At 43.9% G+C, this 19,421-nt stretch overlaps 1 protein-coding gene across 1 annotated transcript in view; it reads right to left on the reverse strand.

The window, feature by feature from the left end:
- Positions 1 to 19,421, reverse strand: part of Slc41a2 (solute carrier family 41 member 2) — an 83,778-nt gene that overhangs the window by 41,482 nt on the left and 22,875 nt on the right. Inside the window, exons 4-6 of the mRNA XM_023718221.1 lie at positions 14,300 to 14,371; positions 11,549 to 11,693; positions 7,972 to 8,118 (exon numbers count right to left, since the gene is read on the reverse strand). Coding sequence (XP_023573989.1) covers positions 7,972 to 8,118; positions 11,549 to 11,693; positions 14,300 to 14,371 — 364 coding nt within the window. The remainder of the gene's footprint in view (positions 1 to 7,971; positions 8,119 to 11,548; positions 11,694 to 14,299; positions 14,372 to 19,421) is intronic.

Below are 19,421 nucleotides of genomic sequence, written 5' to 3' on the forward strand. Positions count from 1 at the left end.
CGGATCACTAAGAGTCCGATCTAGTAGTGAGACCCTAAACACCCTGTAGACCCTTCCCTAAAATTAAAAGAAAAAAGAAAGAAAATCGTATCCTGGATTTGTGTGAGCCCTCAGGGTCGCAGGTGTTTTGTAAGAGGGAGGCAGGAGATTTGGCTACAGTGTGACACCAAAGTGCACACGGGAGTCATGTGACTACAAACGAGAGCCACCACAGCCAGACAAGGTGGAAAGGCATGGAATGGATCTACCCTGGGCTTCCAGAAAGAACCCTTTCCACCCAGACCAGGTACTGGTTCCTGAGGATCACTTGCTTTCCAGATGCTAAGAAAACACATCTCCGTTGCGTAAGTCATAAAGTTTGTAGTAATATGTTACGGTAACAGACTACAAGTACAGGGCAGGTAAATGGTTTGCTCTTTAAGCCTAGCAAATGTCCACAACATCGGCACTCATTCTACCCCACGAGCAAACACACAGCCAAAGTGGTTCAAACTGGTCCGACTCCACTTCCCAATCAATCAATTTCTTCAGAATTCATGGCTTTATGTCTTATTACGTTGCTAGACATTTTTCACCTACTATTATATCATCTCATTAGTAGCATTCATCATTCTCCAACTCCTTCAGAAATGGTGGCTGTAATGAGTGTCAACTTTAATATATTAGCTGTTTCTGTCTGGACAACAACAATAAGCATTGTACACTCAATTTTTTTTTATAAATTCCCATTAGCAACTATCACAATTTCTCAGGAAACATACTCTAGAAGTCACTCTAGACAAAGGGGGTGCAGTGCTGAAAATCACTCACGCATGGGATACCCACTGAGATTCACTTCCATTCTACTCACAGCCACACACTAGCACACTACTCACAGCAGCACACTAGCAATGTGGTCTCAAATGCCACATTCGAGAATGTGGGGAATGAGGAGGACTCACAGAGCCTGGGGTGACTGCTGTAACTGAGCTACCCTCTTACAGGTAACCTTGAAGAGCAAGAAATCAATTGCTTTGCCTCTCAGATCTGCCTCAAAAGAGAAAAGCTGGAAATTCTTTCAAGCCAATAAATATCATGTATATAAAGCATTACCTAGACATGTAGTGATAAATACTTCAAAAGGAATTTAAAAAAAATCTCCTTGAGGTTATGCAAATAAGCAGAGGCAATATCTTGGAGCTTTCACTACTAGCCCAATTTGGATTGTACCAGCTGTCAAAGATGCTTGCGTGGATATGCAAATACCTTTGTATTTTTCTGCAAGTCACACAAAAGCACAGAATTTCTAAACCTTACATTTCTTCCTAGTTCCTCTTCCAGTTCCACTTGAAATGGGTGTTTTCTAGCCATATGCTAACATTCTTATTTTTCTATACAAATCTCTAGAAACTTGCCGCTAGGCAAGATATCCTGCCAACATTTCCTGAATACTACGCCTGATCAAAGGAATTGCTTGTTGCAAGCTATTATCTTATCAGACAGCTGCTGCACTGAGGTCAGTCGGAGGTTGTATGCCTTCCCTTTTCTGTGCATACTTATAGTACTTTCTCGGTAGCTTTTAATCTTAATAATTAGAGCATTTTTAAAAGGAATGATGTTCTATGCTGTTATTTACTTAAAATCTATATATGGCACTACAGGATGCTACAAAAGAAATTAAATGAATAAAATAAAAACATTTTTTACTTTAGAAGTTTATCTCTACAAAGACCAGGTATTGTATTTACACAAAAAGCTATAACCACTGTCCAAACATAAAGAATGTCATACGAGAAGCATCAGTAAATGCAAGTGGAACTCAGAGAAGAAAAAATCATTCGCGATTAGGAAAATCTATAAACTTATTAAAAGTGAGGATTCTAACTGGTCTTGATGGAAAGGAGAGGACAGGTCGGGGTAGGGGGTGGAGTGTAAAAAAGAAAACCTACACAAGGAGCAGGAAATCGGGGAGCAGCCAGCTCTGTCTGCAAGAAGGCAGCAGGAGAAGCTGGCCAGAGCCAGAGATCACTTTCTCCAGGAACCTAAAATCCCACCTGTCTACTAAGTGACAGAGCTATTCCAAGTGACTGTAGGAAGAGGAGAGGAGAGGAGGAGAGGGAAGGGAAGGGAAGGGGAGGGGGAGAATAAAAGAGAAGCAAGCAGGCAAGCAATGGGAGTTAGCGAAGTTTGGGGTTTGCCTGTTTTCTCCCCTGGTCCTTGTTTCCCCGCTTCTCCCCATTAGGAACAGCAGAGAGATGAAGGGGGAGAATCCCAGTCACAGCAGAGAACTGGGCTCATGTGAGCAGCAGGAGAGGAATGGCGGGAGAGGGCACCAAGTGACCACATGGAATGCTGGAGGGCTGTGCAGGGCTGCTCCCCAATACTCAAAACCCTCGGCGAGATGGTCTTCCCCGCTCCCTGCAGGTGTGCAGGGCGTGCAGCTCGAGGACTGCGGTCCCCAATTCCCACACACCACTGCACCCGCCTGCTCCTGTTCCCTTTTGCAAGAGCACCTGAAAGGTAGTCTTATCAACCTCCAGTCTACAGTAAAGAACTTCAAACTATAGTCCTGATGCTGCAAGAGAGCTCTAGTCCCTGATCACACATGGACACCACCAGGTACCCTTTAACCTCCTCGCTTCCTCCCCCGCCTACCCCTGCTCCCTGTAAATACTCTTCCACTTTGTTTCTAGCTATCTAACTTTAAAAAAGTTCCATAAGTAAATGAAATCCTACAGCACTTTTCTTTCTGTGTTGACTAATTTCACAAGGCCCTATGGGTTCATCCATGGTTTTGTGCATGGGAGATCTGCTTTAAAAGACTAATATTGCAGTGTGTGTGTGTGTGTGTGTGTGTGTGTGTGTGTGTGTGTGCATCACAACTTCTGTGTCCACACATCCACTGCCAGGCACACAGGTTGTTTCTGTGTCTTGGCTACTGTGAGAACAACAAAGTGAACATGAGTACAGATGTCCTCTCCAGGAGGCCGATTTCACTCATTTCCAGAAGAGGGCCTTGCTGGTCACGCACAGCAGCTGTTCCATTTTCATTTGCCTGCTGAACTTCCGGAGAGCTTCTGTGGCGACGCCACCAAGTCACAGTCCCACCAACGGCACACAGAGACTGCCTTCCTCGAACCCCTCTGCACAGCTGTCACTTCCTGTCTGAGGCAGAACAGCCTTCCTAACAGCGCTGAGCTGAGGTCTTGCTGGGGCTTGGATTTGCACCTCCTGCACCAGTGACGGTCAGAACCTTCTCATATGCCTGTTGTTTGATGCTACTGGAAATGGGACTTTCTTGATTTCATTTTAGAAAAGTCTTACACAAATGAAGTATAAAGAAAGTCAGTTTCGTATACTGTACACTGTATACTCAGTAGTGTAAGGTATTTGAAATTGTACACTGGTTTTGTATCCTGCAACTTTATAAATTCATTTGTTCTACAGTTTTTTTGGTGGCATCTTTAGGGTTTTCGACGTGCAGGACTGCACACCTGCAAGGACAGGTGCTTTCCCCTTCCTTTCCTCTCTGGATGCCCAGTCTCTCCTCATCTTGTCTGGCTCTCTTGTTAGTCCTGCTGCTGCTATGTTAAGCAGCGATGGCAGGCATGAGGCTGTCTACCTTATGCGAAATCTTAAAGGCAAAGTTTTCAGTTCCTCCTACTAATTCTGATGTTAGCTGTTGTTTTCTTTTGTAAAAATGTCCTTAACCATTCTGAGAACGTATCCATCTATCTCTCAATTTTCAAGAATTTTCGTCAAGAAAAGATGTCACAGCCAGGTGTGGCGGCATATGCTGTAATCCCAGCAGGTGGCAGGTAGAAACAAGGAACAGCAAGTTTCAAACCCAGTGTAGTCAATTTAGTTGAGACCCTGTTTCAAAATAAGAAAGGGCCAGGGATGCAGCTCAGTGAGAAGGCCCTGGGCTCAGTCCCCAGAAGTGACCTAACAAGGAAAAGATGGTGAACTCTGCTGGAAACCGCCCCAGCACCACCAGCACTCTGTGTAGTGCACACTACACAGGGTAGTGCACACGTCAGGGTAGCGCACCCGTCAGCAGCACCTCCAGGGACCCACCGCCCGCGCTGCTGCACGTGTCTGATGGATTTTACTGAGCATTTCACAGCTGTGTTCATCCGAGTCAGTGGCCTGAAGTTTTCTTGTGGTGTCTTTGCGACCTATCAGGATTACCCTAGCCTCGTAAAATGCGCTAAGAAGCATCCCCTCTAGTTTGCTCTTCGGAAGAGTTTACAAAGGGTCAGTCCTCAGAATGTCTGGTGGAATTCAGCAGTCTGGTCCTGGGAGGTCCTCTGTGGGGAGGCTTCACTGTGCTACTGCAGCCTCTTTTTATGGGTCTGTTCAGGAGTTCTAGCCCTCCCTGCCTCGATCTCGGTAGAGGATGTTTCTAGCAACTCACCCACTTCCTCTCGGCTCTCTCATTTGCTGGAACACAACTGCTTACAGTAGTCCTTACGATCCCTATTATTTCTGCTACAAGCAATGAAATCCTTCTACTTTCATTTCTGCTTTTATTTGACTCTTCTTTTTTTATTTTTAAATTTTATGTAATTTATTTATTCTCTTTAGGCATGAAATAATGGTGGAAATGGTTATAAAACACTGGTGTCCACAACTCTTCTTTTTTAATCTGGTTAAGACTTTGTTTTATTTTGTTCCAAGAAAAACCAATTCTTCAGTCTGCTGATTTAGAGATTTTTTAATTCGTTTATTTTTGCACTTCATTACTTCCTTCTTCCCAGTAACTGAGATTTTGTTCTTTCTCTAGTGTCTACCATTAGGCTGCTTGCGATCTTTCCTCTTTAGCGAAGCAATGTGTAGCTATGAACTTCCCTCTCAGTACTGCTTCGGCTGCACCTCATTGGCTTGGCATGTTTCCACTCTCCTTTGTCTCCAGGTATTTTTTAGTTTCCCTTTTGCCCTTCTTGTTTGACCCACTGGTTGCTCGGGTCCGTTTAATTTTACTGATTTATACATTTACTATCTTCCTCTTGTTGCTGATTTCTGGTTTCATACCATCCTGCTTATATAAGATGCTTGATATGATTTCAATCTTCTCAAATTAGTTGACTGTTTTTTTATCATAACACATTATTTGATTTGATGAGAATGTTCCATGCTATTTGAAAACAATAGGTATTAGGCTGCCGCTAAATGGAACACGCGTCTGTTAGGTCTGTTTTGACCCGGAAGTCCAGTGTTCCCTTACTGCTTTCCTGTCTGGACGATCTACTGATCGCTGAAAGTGGGAGACTGAAATCCTCTACTATCTGGTACTGGCTATTTCTCCCGTCAGCTCTGTTAACAGTTACTTTATATATCTAGGTAACTGGCCAGGGAGATAGCTTGGTGATCTAAGTACCCGCCTGGCAAGCCTAAGGACCCAGGTTTGATCCCTGGTACCACACGCTGGGCCAGCCCCATTATGACTCGAAGCTGTCTGAGCTGTGTAGTGAGACTCCATACCAGATAAATAAATAGATTTATATATTTAGGTACACAGATGTTGTATATGTATGTAATTGTTACAGCCTGTTGAGTCTGTATATATGACAATAAACTTTATAAGGTCTTATAAGAAATGAATACGATGTTAGAAAAATAAAAGGAAGGTGGAGGGGTGGGGAAAAGCTGGAATGTGTTAGTACATGTACCATTCCCTACAGTGAATGGTAGTATTATGTACTGCAAACATAATAAAAAAGTCCTTATACTCTCTTGATTAACTAGCACCACGAGACCGTTCTTAATGTCCAGTTCTAATACACGGTCTCTATAACCAAGGCTGAGCTACCAAGTTATCCCTCCTTTTATTTCTAGGACCCCTGTTTGCAATATAGTTCAGGAATTAAACTTCGTTTCTAAACCAGCAAGCCAGTGGGGTCCTAGGAGCTAAAGACGCCTGCTCCCAGTGTCTGTGTTCAGAATGAAACCCAGAGGCACCGGCTGCCGGCACACGAGGCCCCCTAGTGCTCGAGACGCAGCGTTTCCGCAGTCGGCACGCAAGGACACGGCAGGCCCTCCGACCAACCATCGGATCACCTGCAGTACCACCTGTAACCCACTTTTTTAAAAAATTCCTTTGTGGCTATCAAAAATAGAGATGATATAGAAAAGACCTGCTCTAATTCACCTTGAATTACTCTGAGACAACTGTCAAAAGACCAAAAAAAAAAGAAAAAAGGCCTAGAAAAATCCCAAGTTATATTTAATACTATTATTTTTCAAAGTAATGATATTATTACATTTTACTTTCTTATTCCTTCGTCTAAACTGTTAGTACCTCACTATATAACACTCAAATATTCAAAGTTTTACACAACAAAATAGTATGATTAGGCCTTTTATAGGGAGAGCTTATCATGCAATTTTTAAAATAAAGTTTGAAGGTCAGCACGTATTATTTTCCTCAATAGCTTATCTATCTTTCGAAATTTCACTGCACTTCATCTACTCATTATAACCGCCATCATATTTATTATAATGACATTCTTCAATGGCATTTTTTTTCTTATCACTGTGTCTTCAACCAAAGAGACACCTCTACTGAGAACTGTGCTGCAAATGACTTACTGGGAACAAAATACCCAAGTGTGCCAACAGGGTAGGAACAGGGTACCTTTCTCTTATGCACCTGGGGGCCTATCCCAGGACCGCTGCCAACCCCTCCCTACCCTCACTTTCAATGTTCTGAGCAGAGCCACAACCACAAGACTGCTTTCCTCTGAGTAACACTGGGGAGAAACATTTCATTCTCTTCCATTTCATCCTTCTTATCTATCTGATGGGCTGACGGAAAGGGGCCCTAAGACCCTAACTCACGCTTCTCTTTGGAGATTCTGGCCACTGGTGAGTCTCCCTGCACCAGTGCAGTTACTCGGCCTGCAGTGAGTGAGGATCACAGGGTATCTGCCAGATGTGGTGGCACCCATTTGCAATCCCAGCTGCTAGAGAGGTAGAGGCAGCATGCTGCGAGGTCGAGGCCCGCCTGGCTAAGACCTGCCTCGATATAAAGATGGCTGTGGGCCCAGTGGTACAGCACCTGCCTTCACATTGTAAGGCCCTCTACCAACCACCAACCCCTAAAGTATACTGAGTTTGAAGGAGGAGTCGCAGATACAATTTCTTGCCGTACTTAGGAGTGAGCCCAGGCTCCCTTGGCACGCTAAGGCAAGTGCTCTACCACTGAGCTAGACACCTGTCCAAGTACAACACACTATATTAAAGTATACCACAAATCTATATAAAATCCATAAAAAATATGCCAGGATATCTGAATTAAGGATTACATTTGGCTTAGCTAATAAATTATCTAATTTTTTCCCCTTTGTCCTTATTTTCTTTTTTAATATGGTATCTAAAAGAAAAAAATGAAAGCACAACTAACATTTAGTATTTAGCTGATGCTCAGATTCATTTACTGCTGATAACAGTCTGAGAATACAAGTTTGCATTAAAATAATCCATTACAGCTTATAAGTTTTCTGTCACTATGCATCAGGAATTACAATGACTACAACTTCACAATCTTGGTCTGTGTTTCTGAAGGGCAAACATCTCATTGGTGAATTCCAAGTACAACCATAACCTTATATTCTTCGATGGTATCGCAGGACACGTGCCTTAGCAGACTCCTGGCTGGCTCTGCATTTAGGAGGGCGAGCAGAGATCATGGAAAGGCCCATGTTCAAGCCTTTACCTGGGGCTGTGTGGCCAGATTTGAGTATCTGAGATCCTCAGTTTTCTTAATATGAAGTTAGAGACGAGAACCTCACCTTACAGTTACAAACGCCCAACAGAAAAGAACATGTGAGAACCACAATACACAGCAAGTGTGTAGGAAATCATATACTGGTACAATTGGTTCCAACGGCCATTGTAAAACAGATGAGGGTCACCATGGATTCACGGTCCTGCTGCAACAATATCTGTAGTAAAACTCTGGGTGGATAATTCAGTTTCAAATCAACTTACCCAGACAGGAGTACAAACCCTGACTTATCCAAGCTAAGATGGCGAGAGTTATAAGGTCACCAAAGCTGGCGGCAATGGGTGTAGCAACATTATCAGGATTTATGCCGGTCTTCTTTGAACCAACAATAACACCAACCATTATTATTCCTAGAAGAAAGAATGTGCATTACTTTGATGTTACAATTCCAAGAAAATCAACACCTCAAATACCAAAACATACGGCACAGAGGAATAGTGTATCAGCTCTGGTTAGACTGCTTAGATATGCTGATTACACCAACAAAAACTTTTATTACTCTAATGCTTTGCAAAACACTTTCAAGCAAACTCCAAAATCATAGAGGATCTGAGACGCTCAATGTTGCTCAATGTTGCGCCTCAGGTACGGTGGTCCCTTACTTATCACAGAAGTTACGTTCCAGACACCCCCGCGATAACGGCAAATCAGCCAAGTAGTGATGTTCACTTTATTTTAGTATTTATATTTATCTCAAGGCTTTATAAAGCCTTCCCACACCCTTATAAACCTTTCTCACATTTTTAAAAACACTTCTACTGTTCTTAACCATTTTCTAAACTCGTAAACCTACATAATTTTAACAACATACATATACTACACAGTACTGCAAAACCCCATGATATAGTGAAAAATCTGCTATAAATAATTTAGATTAATATTTTTTGAAAATATGCAAAACAGAGAGTTTGCAAAAGTCAAACTATAAAATAGTGAGGGACTACTGTACTGAATGCCACTGCAAAATTATATGAAAGCTAAATTTCCAATTTGGTAATTTCCATGTCTTAGATTAATATATTTATGTGTATCAAGTCTAAAGATTTAAATTTTAACCTTCAAATAAAGTATGAAAATATCAAAGAAAGGTGAGTCATATTTATATGCATAGCCACTTGGAAGAAAACCAACAAAAACAGACTTATTCACACATGGTTGTCAGAAATGCTTGCTTCATTTTATTATTAAGTATTGAAGGGTTAAAAAGAAGGAATTCAATATTGAGAGCAGTAGAGTCCAGAACACAAGAAATAGTCTTTGTAAAAGTTATGGCTTTTACTGCTAATTTATTTGGCTTTTGCCACAATCCAAGGAGCACTGAGCTCCATTTGCAGCACCCCCCTTCCCCTTTTTGGATTATGTCTTGCTAAATGGGCCAGCCCTGCCTCAAGTCTGGCTTTCCAGCCTCGACTTCCCAAGCAGCAGGGATTGCAGACCTGCGCCACGCCCCACCCAGCTAGCAGATGTGCTTTAAACCCCAAGTTGCTGCCTATAAACCTGAAACAAAACAGCGAGATGAACAAGTGACTCTGCAGCGGCACTTTGAAAGCCTTTTTTTCTAGAATCATATTAAGGGGAGAAATATAATGTTACGTCCATATCCAATTATATAGACCTGGCTCCTGCCAACACATCCATTAAGAAGATGTGGTATGGAGACAACTGGAGATGTTTAGGTGACTTATGTACAAGCTGCAAGTCAACAAGAAACCTAAATCTGGCTATGGAAAAAATGAACACAGCCTTGCCATAAATTTAGAATAAAAATGACCATATATGCTTTTGATTCCGGCATATTGAAGTTACGGACACTCTACAGTTTAGGAGAATAGGGTTTAAATCTGCCCCAAGGTTACACAGTTTGAGATTCTAGACAGTGTTTTTTTTACTGTATCTCATTAAGCCAAATGCAAAACCCAGAATGTTGTCTCCCTTCACTAGTGCTTGTATCTTATACTCTGGAGCATTTTGTAATTACTGGGCTTTCCTTTTACATAGTATTAAACAAAAAAAGAAAAAAAAACCCCACTCAACAGCAGAATAGTGATGTCATGTGATGGTCCAACGAGCTGTGGCTGCGCTGATGACAGAAAGGCTTCCCCCAGCTGGCACACCTACGGGCACTGCGCACGCAGCGCGGCTGGGCGGAGAGCATGGGGGACCAGAGCGCGCGGGTTTTCACTTGGGTTCTGTGGTCGACAGGCTGAGGAGGACAAACAGACGGCCCCCCTGTCCGAGTGAGTGTTCTCCTCAGCTGCACATATGTTAGAACAGTTAGTCAGGTCATCCTCAAGCCAGAACACACATTATTCCAAGCAAAAAGCCTTAAACAAAAGTACAGTATCTTAAATATTGGAATTTTTGTTGCTTTTGAGATGAGGTCTCACTATGTGGGTCAGGCGAGCCTTGGCGAAGTCCCTGTGTACCCAGGATGGCCTCAACCTTGTACGAACCCTTCTGCGTCAGCCTCCAGAGGGCTGGGATTACAGGCAGCACTAGCACACCTAGCAAAAGAAAATCTGGATTTTTTTAAATAAATTTTTTCATAGTTTTGAAAATCCTAGGCATTTCAACACTTGCTAGACTGAGACTCCCTGTGATCCTCCTGCCTCAACCTCCTGAGTGCACTGCCATGCCTCACTTAGACTGAAAACTTTTAAAACACTTTCTAAATGAAATCATATCTAAAAAACAAATAAAACTTTAAAAACAGATGAAACCAAATCACAAAGAAAGCATAAGTGGCCTACAAACAAGGTATTTATACTATAACAATTTTTTAAATTTTACCAGAAATTCAATTTTCCAATAGTTGAACTTATTCTGCTTAGTCAGTGCTAACTTCATTCAACTCTAGTAATTCCATGTAAGGACAAAAAGCTATGCCTGATTACTATTTAAATACTAAAAATACTTGAATATATTTAAAAAGTCACCTTAATTTGGTAAGAATTCTCTCAACTCCCAGAATCTAGCTAAAAAGCAAGCAGCATTGTAAGATAACCTGCCATGGGAATCTTCCTTTCTTTAAAAAAAAAAAAAAAAATTGCTGGTGATAAAGTCAAGAAGACGGCTGTTTTAAAGTAAGAATCAGTCTCTGCTTATGACTCCATCATAAACTAGTCGTCCAGTACAATGCGCCCATCAAAGAACACTAAGGGGTGACTCTGGGCGCTCCCTGCAGCGTCCTACAGCCAGCAGTAAGCTGTCCAGGCACACGGTCATATCGCATCACCCCACAGACAGCAAAGGCATTTTTTCCTGCAAACTGAAACTTAAAAAAAGTTTAACAGAGGGACTGATTTTGAAACTCAGAATTCCCAGAACACTTGTTACTCACTAGATGGGCCAGTAAATTCCTGCATAGATTCCAGAAAGGATTTTTCTCAGTTATCTGACACAGAAACTAATATCTCAGTCATGTTCCCGATCTTACTGGGAGAATGCCCAGCCTCAGAAAGCCAGCTGTAGGCAACACTGGGGATGACCTGCTTCTTTTTAAATCATGGCCAAGTATCATTTAAATAAAGTCAACACCTTGAGAAATAAATGATTTAGAAATGAAAGACTAGTCGACCATGGTGCAGCTTATATTCCCAGTATTGAGGAGGCTGAGGCAGGAAAATTTCTGCCTCAAGCAGGAATTCCTGCAAGTTCTAGGCCAGCCTGGAATATAAAGAGCACCTAAACAAAAACAAACACAAAAAAAATGAAGAAAGAGAAGAAGGAAGGACAGAGGGATGGGTAGGCTACAGAGCAGGCACCTACCCACATACTTACCCTGCAGAAGAGACGCAATGAAGGCCGTCGCCACGCTGCTGGAGCACAGAAGTATGGAATGATTGAGGTAATACTTTCCTTCTGGAATCCAGCCCAATATAACTGCTGCCACAGCTGCTAGAAAACCAACTACTGTCGCCTGAACCTAAATATAAAATCCAACTGAATTAGAAACTTTTAAAACATTTACAATTTTCCCATGTAAACATCACACACAGGAGGGAAAAACAAGCACAGCCCACAGTGACTGAGCCACACAGCTTTCGAAGGAGCCCTGTAGTCTGGGCGTCCCTGAGACAGTGGGCCGGCCCTGGCACTCCAGGTGATCGCTGCAGAGGGCCTGGCCCAGGGTGGGGGCCGCGCTGCTGAGGCTGAAGCCGGGATCTGGTGGCCCAGTCTTTCTGCTCCCCGCTTTATGCCTGGTGGGTTACGGGCCTGACACCCACTGACACAAGGAGCTCCTGTTAGGCTGGGCTTTTTGGTTGCTGCTATTTGTTTTCTGCAGTCCTGGGCGCTGCTCCCAGCTGCTAGGCACAGGCCCTGCTGCTAGGTTCCATCCTGAGACATCTCTTTTCTTTTTGTTTCTGAAGCAGGACCTAGCCAAACTGCCCAGGTCGGCCACAGCGCTCGAGCCTCTGTCTCCCTGGTATCTGGGGCTGCAGGCATGCACCTCTAGGCCAAGCTCCAATAAGAACTTCCTCAGTGTCCACTGTGCACAGTGCACTAAGCTGTACGTGGGGATGCAGCTCTGGTCAGAACAGGCAGCACAGAGCTCCTGGTCACTGGGGAGCAGACATTCAAGCATGACCTCACAGCCAGATGCAGTGCTGCAGGCCAGCACTGCGGGAGGCTGAGGCAGGAGGACCAAAACCTTCAGGTCATACCTACCCTCCACCCCAGGAAGAGGCTCGCATGTGCCCAGTGCAGGCCTCGCCCACAGGCCTCTCCTTCCCGAGCTGAGGTAGGAAGAGCCCCACGGACAGAGTAACCTTTAGCCCCAAGACCACCTCCTCCCCATCTTCTCTTCCTCTTGCTTTTATCTGTTCTAACTGGGCTCCGGTCCTGCGGCCGCCCTGGCTGGCACCTTGGGGTCTTAATGGCCCCACCTGGCTTCCCTGGTCTTCACACAGCCATGGTGAAGTGAGGCAGACAGAGGCAGGCAACCCCAGCCTGCCCTGGCAAGCACTGCACGCAGTGCAGGGGGCAGGGACCACAGAGAAGGGGGAGACTAAGAGTGAGGGAAGGACACAGGCTGAAGTGGGAAGGATGAGAATGAGCCAATGAGCGGTTCACACACAGCTCATCACTTCACACGAGGTTAGGGGATTTAAACCAGGGGTAGCGCATTCCTCTAATTCCAGCACTCCTGGAGGATGAGGCAGGATGACCAAAAATGGAAGGCTGGCTTAGGCAACTTAATGACTTAGTGAGGCCCTGGAAATTTAAAAAAATAAGAATAATGAAAAGCATTGCGGTGTACTTGAGTGCAAGAGTCAGGGTTCAACCCCCCACTCCCAATGTGGGGCAGTGGTGGCAAACCTACAGCTTTGTGCCGCAGTTTGCTATCTGCACTGTTAGAGCCCTAAAAGGTTTGCCATCGTGGTACGTGGTATTTAAAGAACAGAATCAAATGTATTTTTAAACTTGTAATTTTAGTGCTTTCTTGGTTGTTACAAGTTTTAATGGCTGCCTCCACACAGATTCTTACACATGCAGGCTGCACTGGGCCTTCGAAATCCCTAGTACGCTGCTGTGATTTAGAAGAGCCAGAAAGGCTAACAAGGCCATGCAGCTGGCTCGAGACAGCTGACACTGGATCCAGGTTTACTCATCTCCGATCCTACAACCTTAGAAGCCACAGCCCACACTCCAGCCACGCCTCTCTGAGATGAGGTCACACAAGATCATGCCCAGCTGAGCAGATGTTCCAGTCAGTGGGCCTCTCCTCGGCTTAGGCTGGCGGAGGGGTACTGGGTCCGAGCAGCCTTCTGTGGGACCCAGGAGAGGACATACGAGAGGCAGAAGACACACTTAGCTGAGCGGAAAGAGCCTGCGACGCCACATAACCTGTGCTTCCATACCCATTAGGAGTAACTGAGCATACCTGCGTATGCTAACATTAACACACTAATCAAAATAGTTGAACCAAATATGATTGGTTTAAGCAAATAATGTACTCAGAAAGTTAAAGTAGGCGTGGCGTGGTGGCACAATCCTGTATTCCTGTCCACCCTCTGAGAGGCTACAGCAGGAAGATCACTGAGCCGAGGAGTTTGAGATCAGCCTGGCCAACAGAGAAAGAGCTTATCTTAAAAAAAAATTAAGTACAGCAGCTGGGGAGATGGTTCAGTGGAATAAGTGCCTGCCTGGCAAGCCCAGGGGCCTGAGTTCAATCCCTGGTTCCACCAAAAAAAAGTACAAAACTAGCGCCTAAGTAAATAATAAATACTTATTTGTGCAAAACCTGGCTCTGTTAGTTAGGATAGCTGGCTCTATTAGCTAGTCCTTATGTTTTTCCATATTTTACGTGTTATGTATTTTCATGTCTGGAAGAAGCTGCTGAGTTTCTGGAGAAAGAATAACTTTCAGACGTCACTGACTCCATCACTTTTCCAGGGCACTAAATCACTGACTTGATACCTTCTGCAACAATCGAAAGGTAGGCTTCACAGCGGTACATTTGGCTCTGTTCTTACAGTAACACCCACAATGTGCAAACTCAAGATTCACAAACAAACGCATCTCACTCACCTGCTTCAAGGCCAAGTTGCCGATGATGAGGTTCCACTTCTCGATGGGCGAGTCCATCTTCCCCACGTTGACCTGCAAAGGAGGGGATTCTCAGGCACCACTGCACACAACACATGAGGGGTCAGAAGCACAAAGGCATTACTCAGTAAATCTGATGAGCTCCCATCACACTTTCAGTATAATTCACAACTTAATCCAGGCACGGTGGCACACATTTGTAATCCCATCTGTCTGGGAGACTGAGGCAACCTGATCACAAATTCAAGCCCTGGCTGGGCAACTTACTGACTTAGTGAGACTGTTTGAAAACGAAAAATAAAAAAACATCGGGGACGTAGCTCATGCAAAGGTATAAAGGACTTCACTTCAATCCCTGTAGCACGCCCGCCAAACACAAAAGCCAAAACAAAGCAACAGAACCTTGGATTTATTACCAGCCTATCATCTAACACCCAGCTTAGCTGAACTATCTACAAAATGCAGAAAGAATTTTTAAATGTACTATCTTAGAAGAACTAGTAGACGAGCTACCTGCTGACGTCACTGCACACCTAACGTCCTCTCTGTCAGCGTAAGGCCCACATGGCTAGTAACTCAGCAAACCTTCCTTCTAACTTACAGCTATGAAGACTGAAGCATCGGAAGGTCAGGGAATTTGCCAACGTCACAGCTAATAAACGGCAGATCTCGAATTCCACCTTCAGGGAATCTGATTCAAGAGCCGGCTTCAGAATTCCTGGGCTATTTCTCAACATCTTTCATTCCTCTCTTCTTGGCCAACGTTATTGTTTTAGCTTCTATCATGCTTGTTGTACAGAATAATCACATTCCTCGTGGGGAGCTGGCACACGTACTCGACACAGCCAAATCTTTCACCTTCCCTTCCTCTTGAGTTGATTTTAGTACTTTACATCTTTGCAGAAAAGCATCTATTTAATCTGAATTTTAAAATTAGCGTGACTCAGACTTCAAATTCTGACATGAAGTCCTAGATGTATATCATAAATGATAACTATTTTATTTACTTTTATTACTAGTGCCTAGCAATTTTATAAAGCATGCATACATTTTGCTCACATACAGCCTCATGTCCCCTCCCTCTTCCCTTCCTCCTGCAGAACGTCCCTGCTTCTGCTGCCATGTCGTCTTCTGCGGCACCCATAGGTGAGGGAGCACATGTGACCCTCATCTCTCTGGTCTGGCTATTTTGATCAACATGATGATCTCCACAGCCACCCATTTCCTGCAAGGGATTATCTTTAGCCAACTTTTGGGTACAAGGGTTTGATTTAAATAATTATACAACTTTGAGCTGATAGCGTTGATCTCCATGTCATAAAACTAACGCAATTTGAAGAACTGCTGACCAAAAATTCAAGAGAGAAACAAATCAATTATGTGTGCATAATCTGTATCTGAGTCACGATTAAAACTGTTGACGTTCAATTTCAACACATATTTTAACCGTGTACCTCAACTATTAAATGTGTAACGCTCTCTTCAGAAGGGAAGGATGCTCTGTCACTCACACACTCAACTGTCCCAAGCACCAGGTCCTATTCCTCAGCCACCTAAGGCTCAGAAGATGTATGTCCACGCGCGCCACGTTTTCTAGTGTACTCATTTGGAAACAAACAACCACTGGTACAAACCCAATACAGAGCTGGCTGTCAGCTACGCATCCTTTGTTGAGTCACTGAAGATTTTCAAGTATTAAAACAACCTCTAGACAAACAGGCAGAGACAGAGACGCACACAACTGCTGGGGCGGGGGGGTCAACGGCAGGCAGACAAGCGCCGGTCTGCTGGCTTCGTATCGGGGTAAAGTGCCATATCAACATCTCTACCAACGGCGAAAACCTGCTCGCTCCTGTAATCTTACTCTGGACCTTGGCCTCAAGTCCAGAGATACACAAACATTGAGATTCTCAGTAGTTAGTCATGTAGTTGTTATTTGTATATTTCTCTTGGCGACCTGGAAATCGAAGTCACTGATGAAATTCAGGCTTGCTGCACTAGGACCCTGGGGCTTTGCTCAGATGACTGACGAGGAACAAACAGTGTTTAAAGAGGGAACCGGGATCAGGCTGAGAGCTCCAGAAACAGGCCTGAGAGAAATCAGTATTTTTAATAATGCTTAGAAAATGTCTGAAGCTACAGGAGGTAGCTAAGTCAAAGATGCTTCTGTGGAAAAGGGTAAGACAGCAACACTCCAGGGTCACCAAATGTGGAGATGAACTAAGAGCAGACTGAGGCAGGGGACAGCATGCCTGAATGCCACGATGTGGCCATGCCACCGTGCAGGCCACCAGCACAGTCCCTGCTGAGGTCTGGCGCTGCACTGCTCCAAAGCCAGGTCCTGGCAGCATCCCGGTATGCCAGTGACAGGAGCTCCTCTAAACCTGGGCAGGCAAATGTGAAGAGAGGCCACCATTCCAGAGCGCGGTTGGACTCCCAAGGCCCAGGCGTCCCTGCTGCGCCACCCGCAGGCCTTCCTGCCTTGCACCAGAGCAGCCAGCTGCTCCTCTGCATGTCCTGCTCTGGCCTTACACCGTCAACGGCCCCTTCTCCTTCACTAAATTCTTCGTAGCTACGCTAGATGCCATGGCTGTTTTCTGGACCAAACCTCAACTGGCAGTATAATCTTACGTAACTAATCTGTTAATACTATTTAATTAACTATCTAGCACATGAAACACTGTTTGGCATATATTAATGATCCAAAATATTTGAATTAGCTGAGAATGATGGTACACATCTATTACACCAGCACTCAGGAGGCTGAAGCAGGAGGATCACTGTAAGTTTGAGCCAACCCTGGGCTACACAGTGAGTTCAAGGCCCGCCTGGACTACATAGCAAGGCCCGTTCCCGAAAAGCAAAAGAAAATTTTAATTAATAAATCAGAAAGGCAAATTACACACCAATCTCAGAGAATCAGGTATTCTCTGAAAAGAGGTCTGAGGCAACAGAAATCAGTCTTGCCTAGAGTAGAAAAGTGCTAACTGTATTATGCCAGGCAGCCTGCACCTAGGAACAATTTAGAGGCTTTACAGAATGCACTATAGGGCCTGGGGATACAGCTCAGTGGCACAGGACCTGCCTGGCAAATACAAAGTCCTGAGTTTGATTCCCAGTACCAAAACAAACCGTACGGAATGCACTGTTTTTAGGACAGTGGACACCAGTTTTGGCTTTTTATATCTAGTATTCAGAATCAGAAAATACTAGACCTCAGATAACAGAACTTAAAGAATGATTGAACTTGTTTTATTTTCCTCTTGTACACTACTGTTACATATCTATAATTTTATTTTATGTATTCAGTGCAGGGTGTACAAGGTCCCACTACACAGATCGGACTCGTAGTGAGCCTCCTGTTTTCAGCCTCCCAAGCGCTGGGATTACAGGCGCGTGCTGCCACGCCCAGTCTCAATCGTGCTGTCAGTGTGCCCTGGGGGGTGGGCAGCGTGGCCTTCTGAAGATCAAACCCCAGCCCCTGCACTCCGCCTAAGCAGGTGCTTTCGTCTGCTGAGCTATTTGGCCAGCCCATATCTATGATTTTTATATATACTTTTGAGAGATTAAAATCAGTCAAATAAACCACCATGCTTTTAGAAAAAAATTTTGATTAAATAAAAGGGCAGGGTAAAGCTGATCTGGATTGATCAATACTATATACTTCATTCCCCTATTAAAACAATAAAACTGTTTTATTGAAATTTTGTTATCTGTGAATATTTAATCCTTATTTTTATAGACTATCACATTTTAAGGACAACTGACCCCCAGCAGACTGAGTGAGTGGGCTGTCTCTTGTATTCTGTATTTTAACTTCACCTTTATTCTGAGGGCTTGAAGTGTTCTCCTATTAACTCATTTATCTTGATTCTCCTGTGAAGAATAATAAAAAATCATAAAAAAGATCCTTTAGTGGAATAAAAAGATTAATCATAGATTGGTTTTCTATAGATATAATGAGTCTTACCTCTGCTTTTTGTAAATGAAAATACTTCATTTTTTAAAATTCTGTAAAATTTTTCAAAAAAATTATTCTTTCACACTTACATGCAAAGCCCAGCTTTCAAACAGTGCTTGTTTTAACGTCTGTGCCTCCCTCAGGAACCAAGGAGCACAGGCAGGAAGAGCTGCGGCAGTCTAAGGAGACAGCACCTGCCAACATACGGGAGCAGGAGCAGCAGGGAGGACAAGGAGGGAAGAGGAGCTTCCCAGCAGCGACAGATCCGGGAGACATAGCTAGGTAGAGAGGGAAAGGTCAAGGTGATGTCATGCTGACAAACTGACAAGAAACGCTGGAAAGAGAGCGTGGCTGGAAAAAGACAATGGCAAGAGGCCCCACAGACGCCAGAACACTCAGTTCTGGGTAGAGACGGAGACTGGGCATACAGGTCTGGGCTCTCTCAAGGCACAAACAGTTGAAAAAAATTGCAAGAAAACTTCAAATAAAGAAGATGAGCAAAGACAAAGGAAAAAAAAAAATTAGAAGATGCAGCAATGAAGGGATGGACAGGTAGGGAGTGGAGTCAGGAGCCCAGGGTTAGGACAGCCTGCAGGGAGGAGTCAGTGCAGAGCCTGCCGGGGGGGGGCTTGGGGACTCTGCTGCTACGAAGCCCTTAATTACCCTGGAGGCTGGTGACCACTGGCCTGGCACGGATGAGGCCTGGATTCTATGCTGAAATATCAAATGTGGTAATAATCATTAGTCATTAACCTGCTCTAACAGCTAACAGTATCAGAATAAATTGCACAATGATTTGATAGCATTCTTCAAGCCAAAACTGGTCAGAAGAAGCAAAGAGAGTCACTTTGTACTGTCTAAGGGAACAATTCAACAAGAGTTAACTAAAAACATAGATGCACCAAACACTGCCACATCCAACCTCATAAAACAAACCTAAAGAATCACATAAACATCAACATAATTACAGTGGGGATCTAATATTCCACTGTTACAAATAGATTAGCTAGACAAAAAAATCAAAGAAGTATCAGATTTGAACCACACATCCCAACAAGTAGACTTATTAGATACCTAAAATGTTCTACCCAACAACAGAATATACATTCTTCTCAGCACCACACAGAACTTTCTCCAAAATAT

The sequence above is a fragment of the Octodon degus genome, unplaced genomic scaffold, assembly GCF_000260255.1.
Source record: "Octodon degus isolate 3935 unplaced genomic scaffold, OctDeg1.0 scaffold00004, whole genome shotgun sequence".
Classification (NCBI taxonomy): domain Eukaryota; kingdom Metazoa; phylum Chordata; class Mammalia; order Rodentia; family Octodontidae; genus Octodon; species Octodon degus.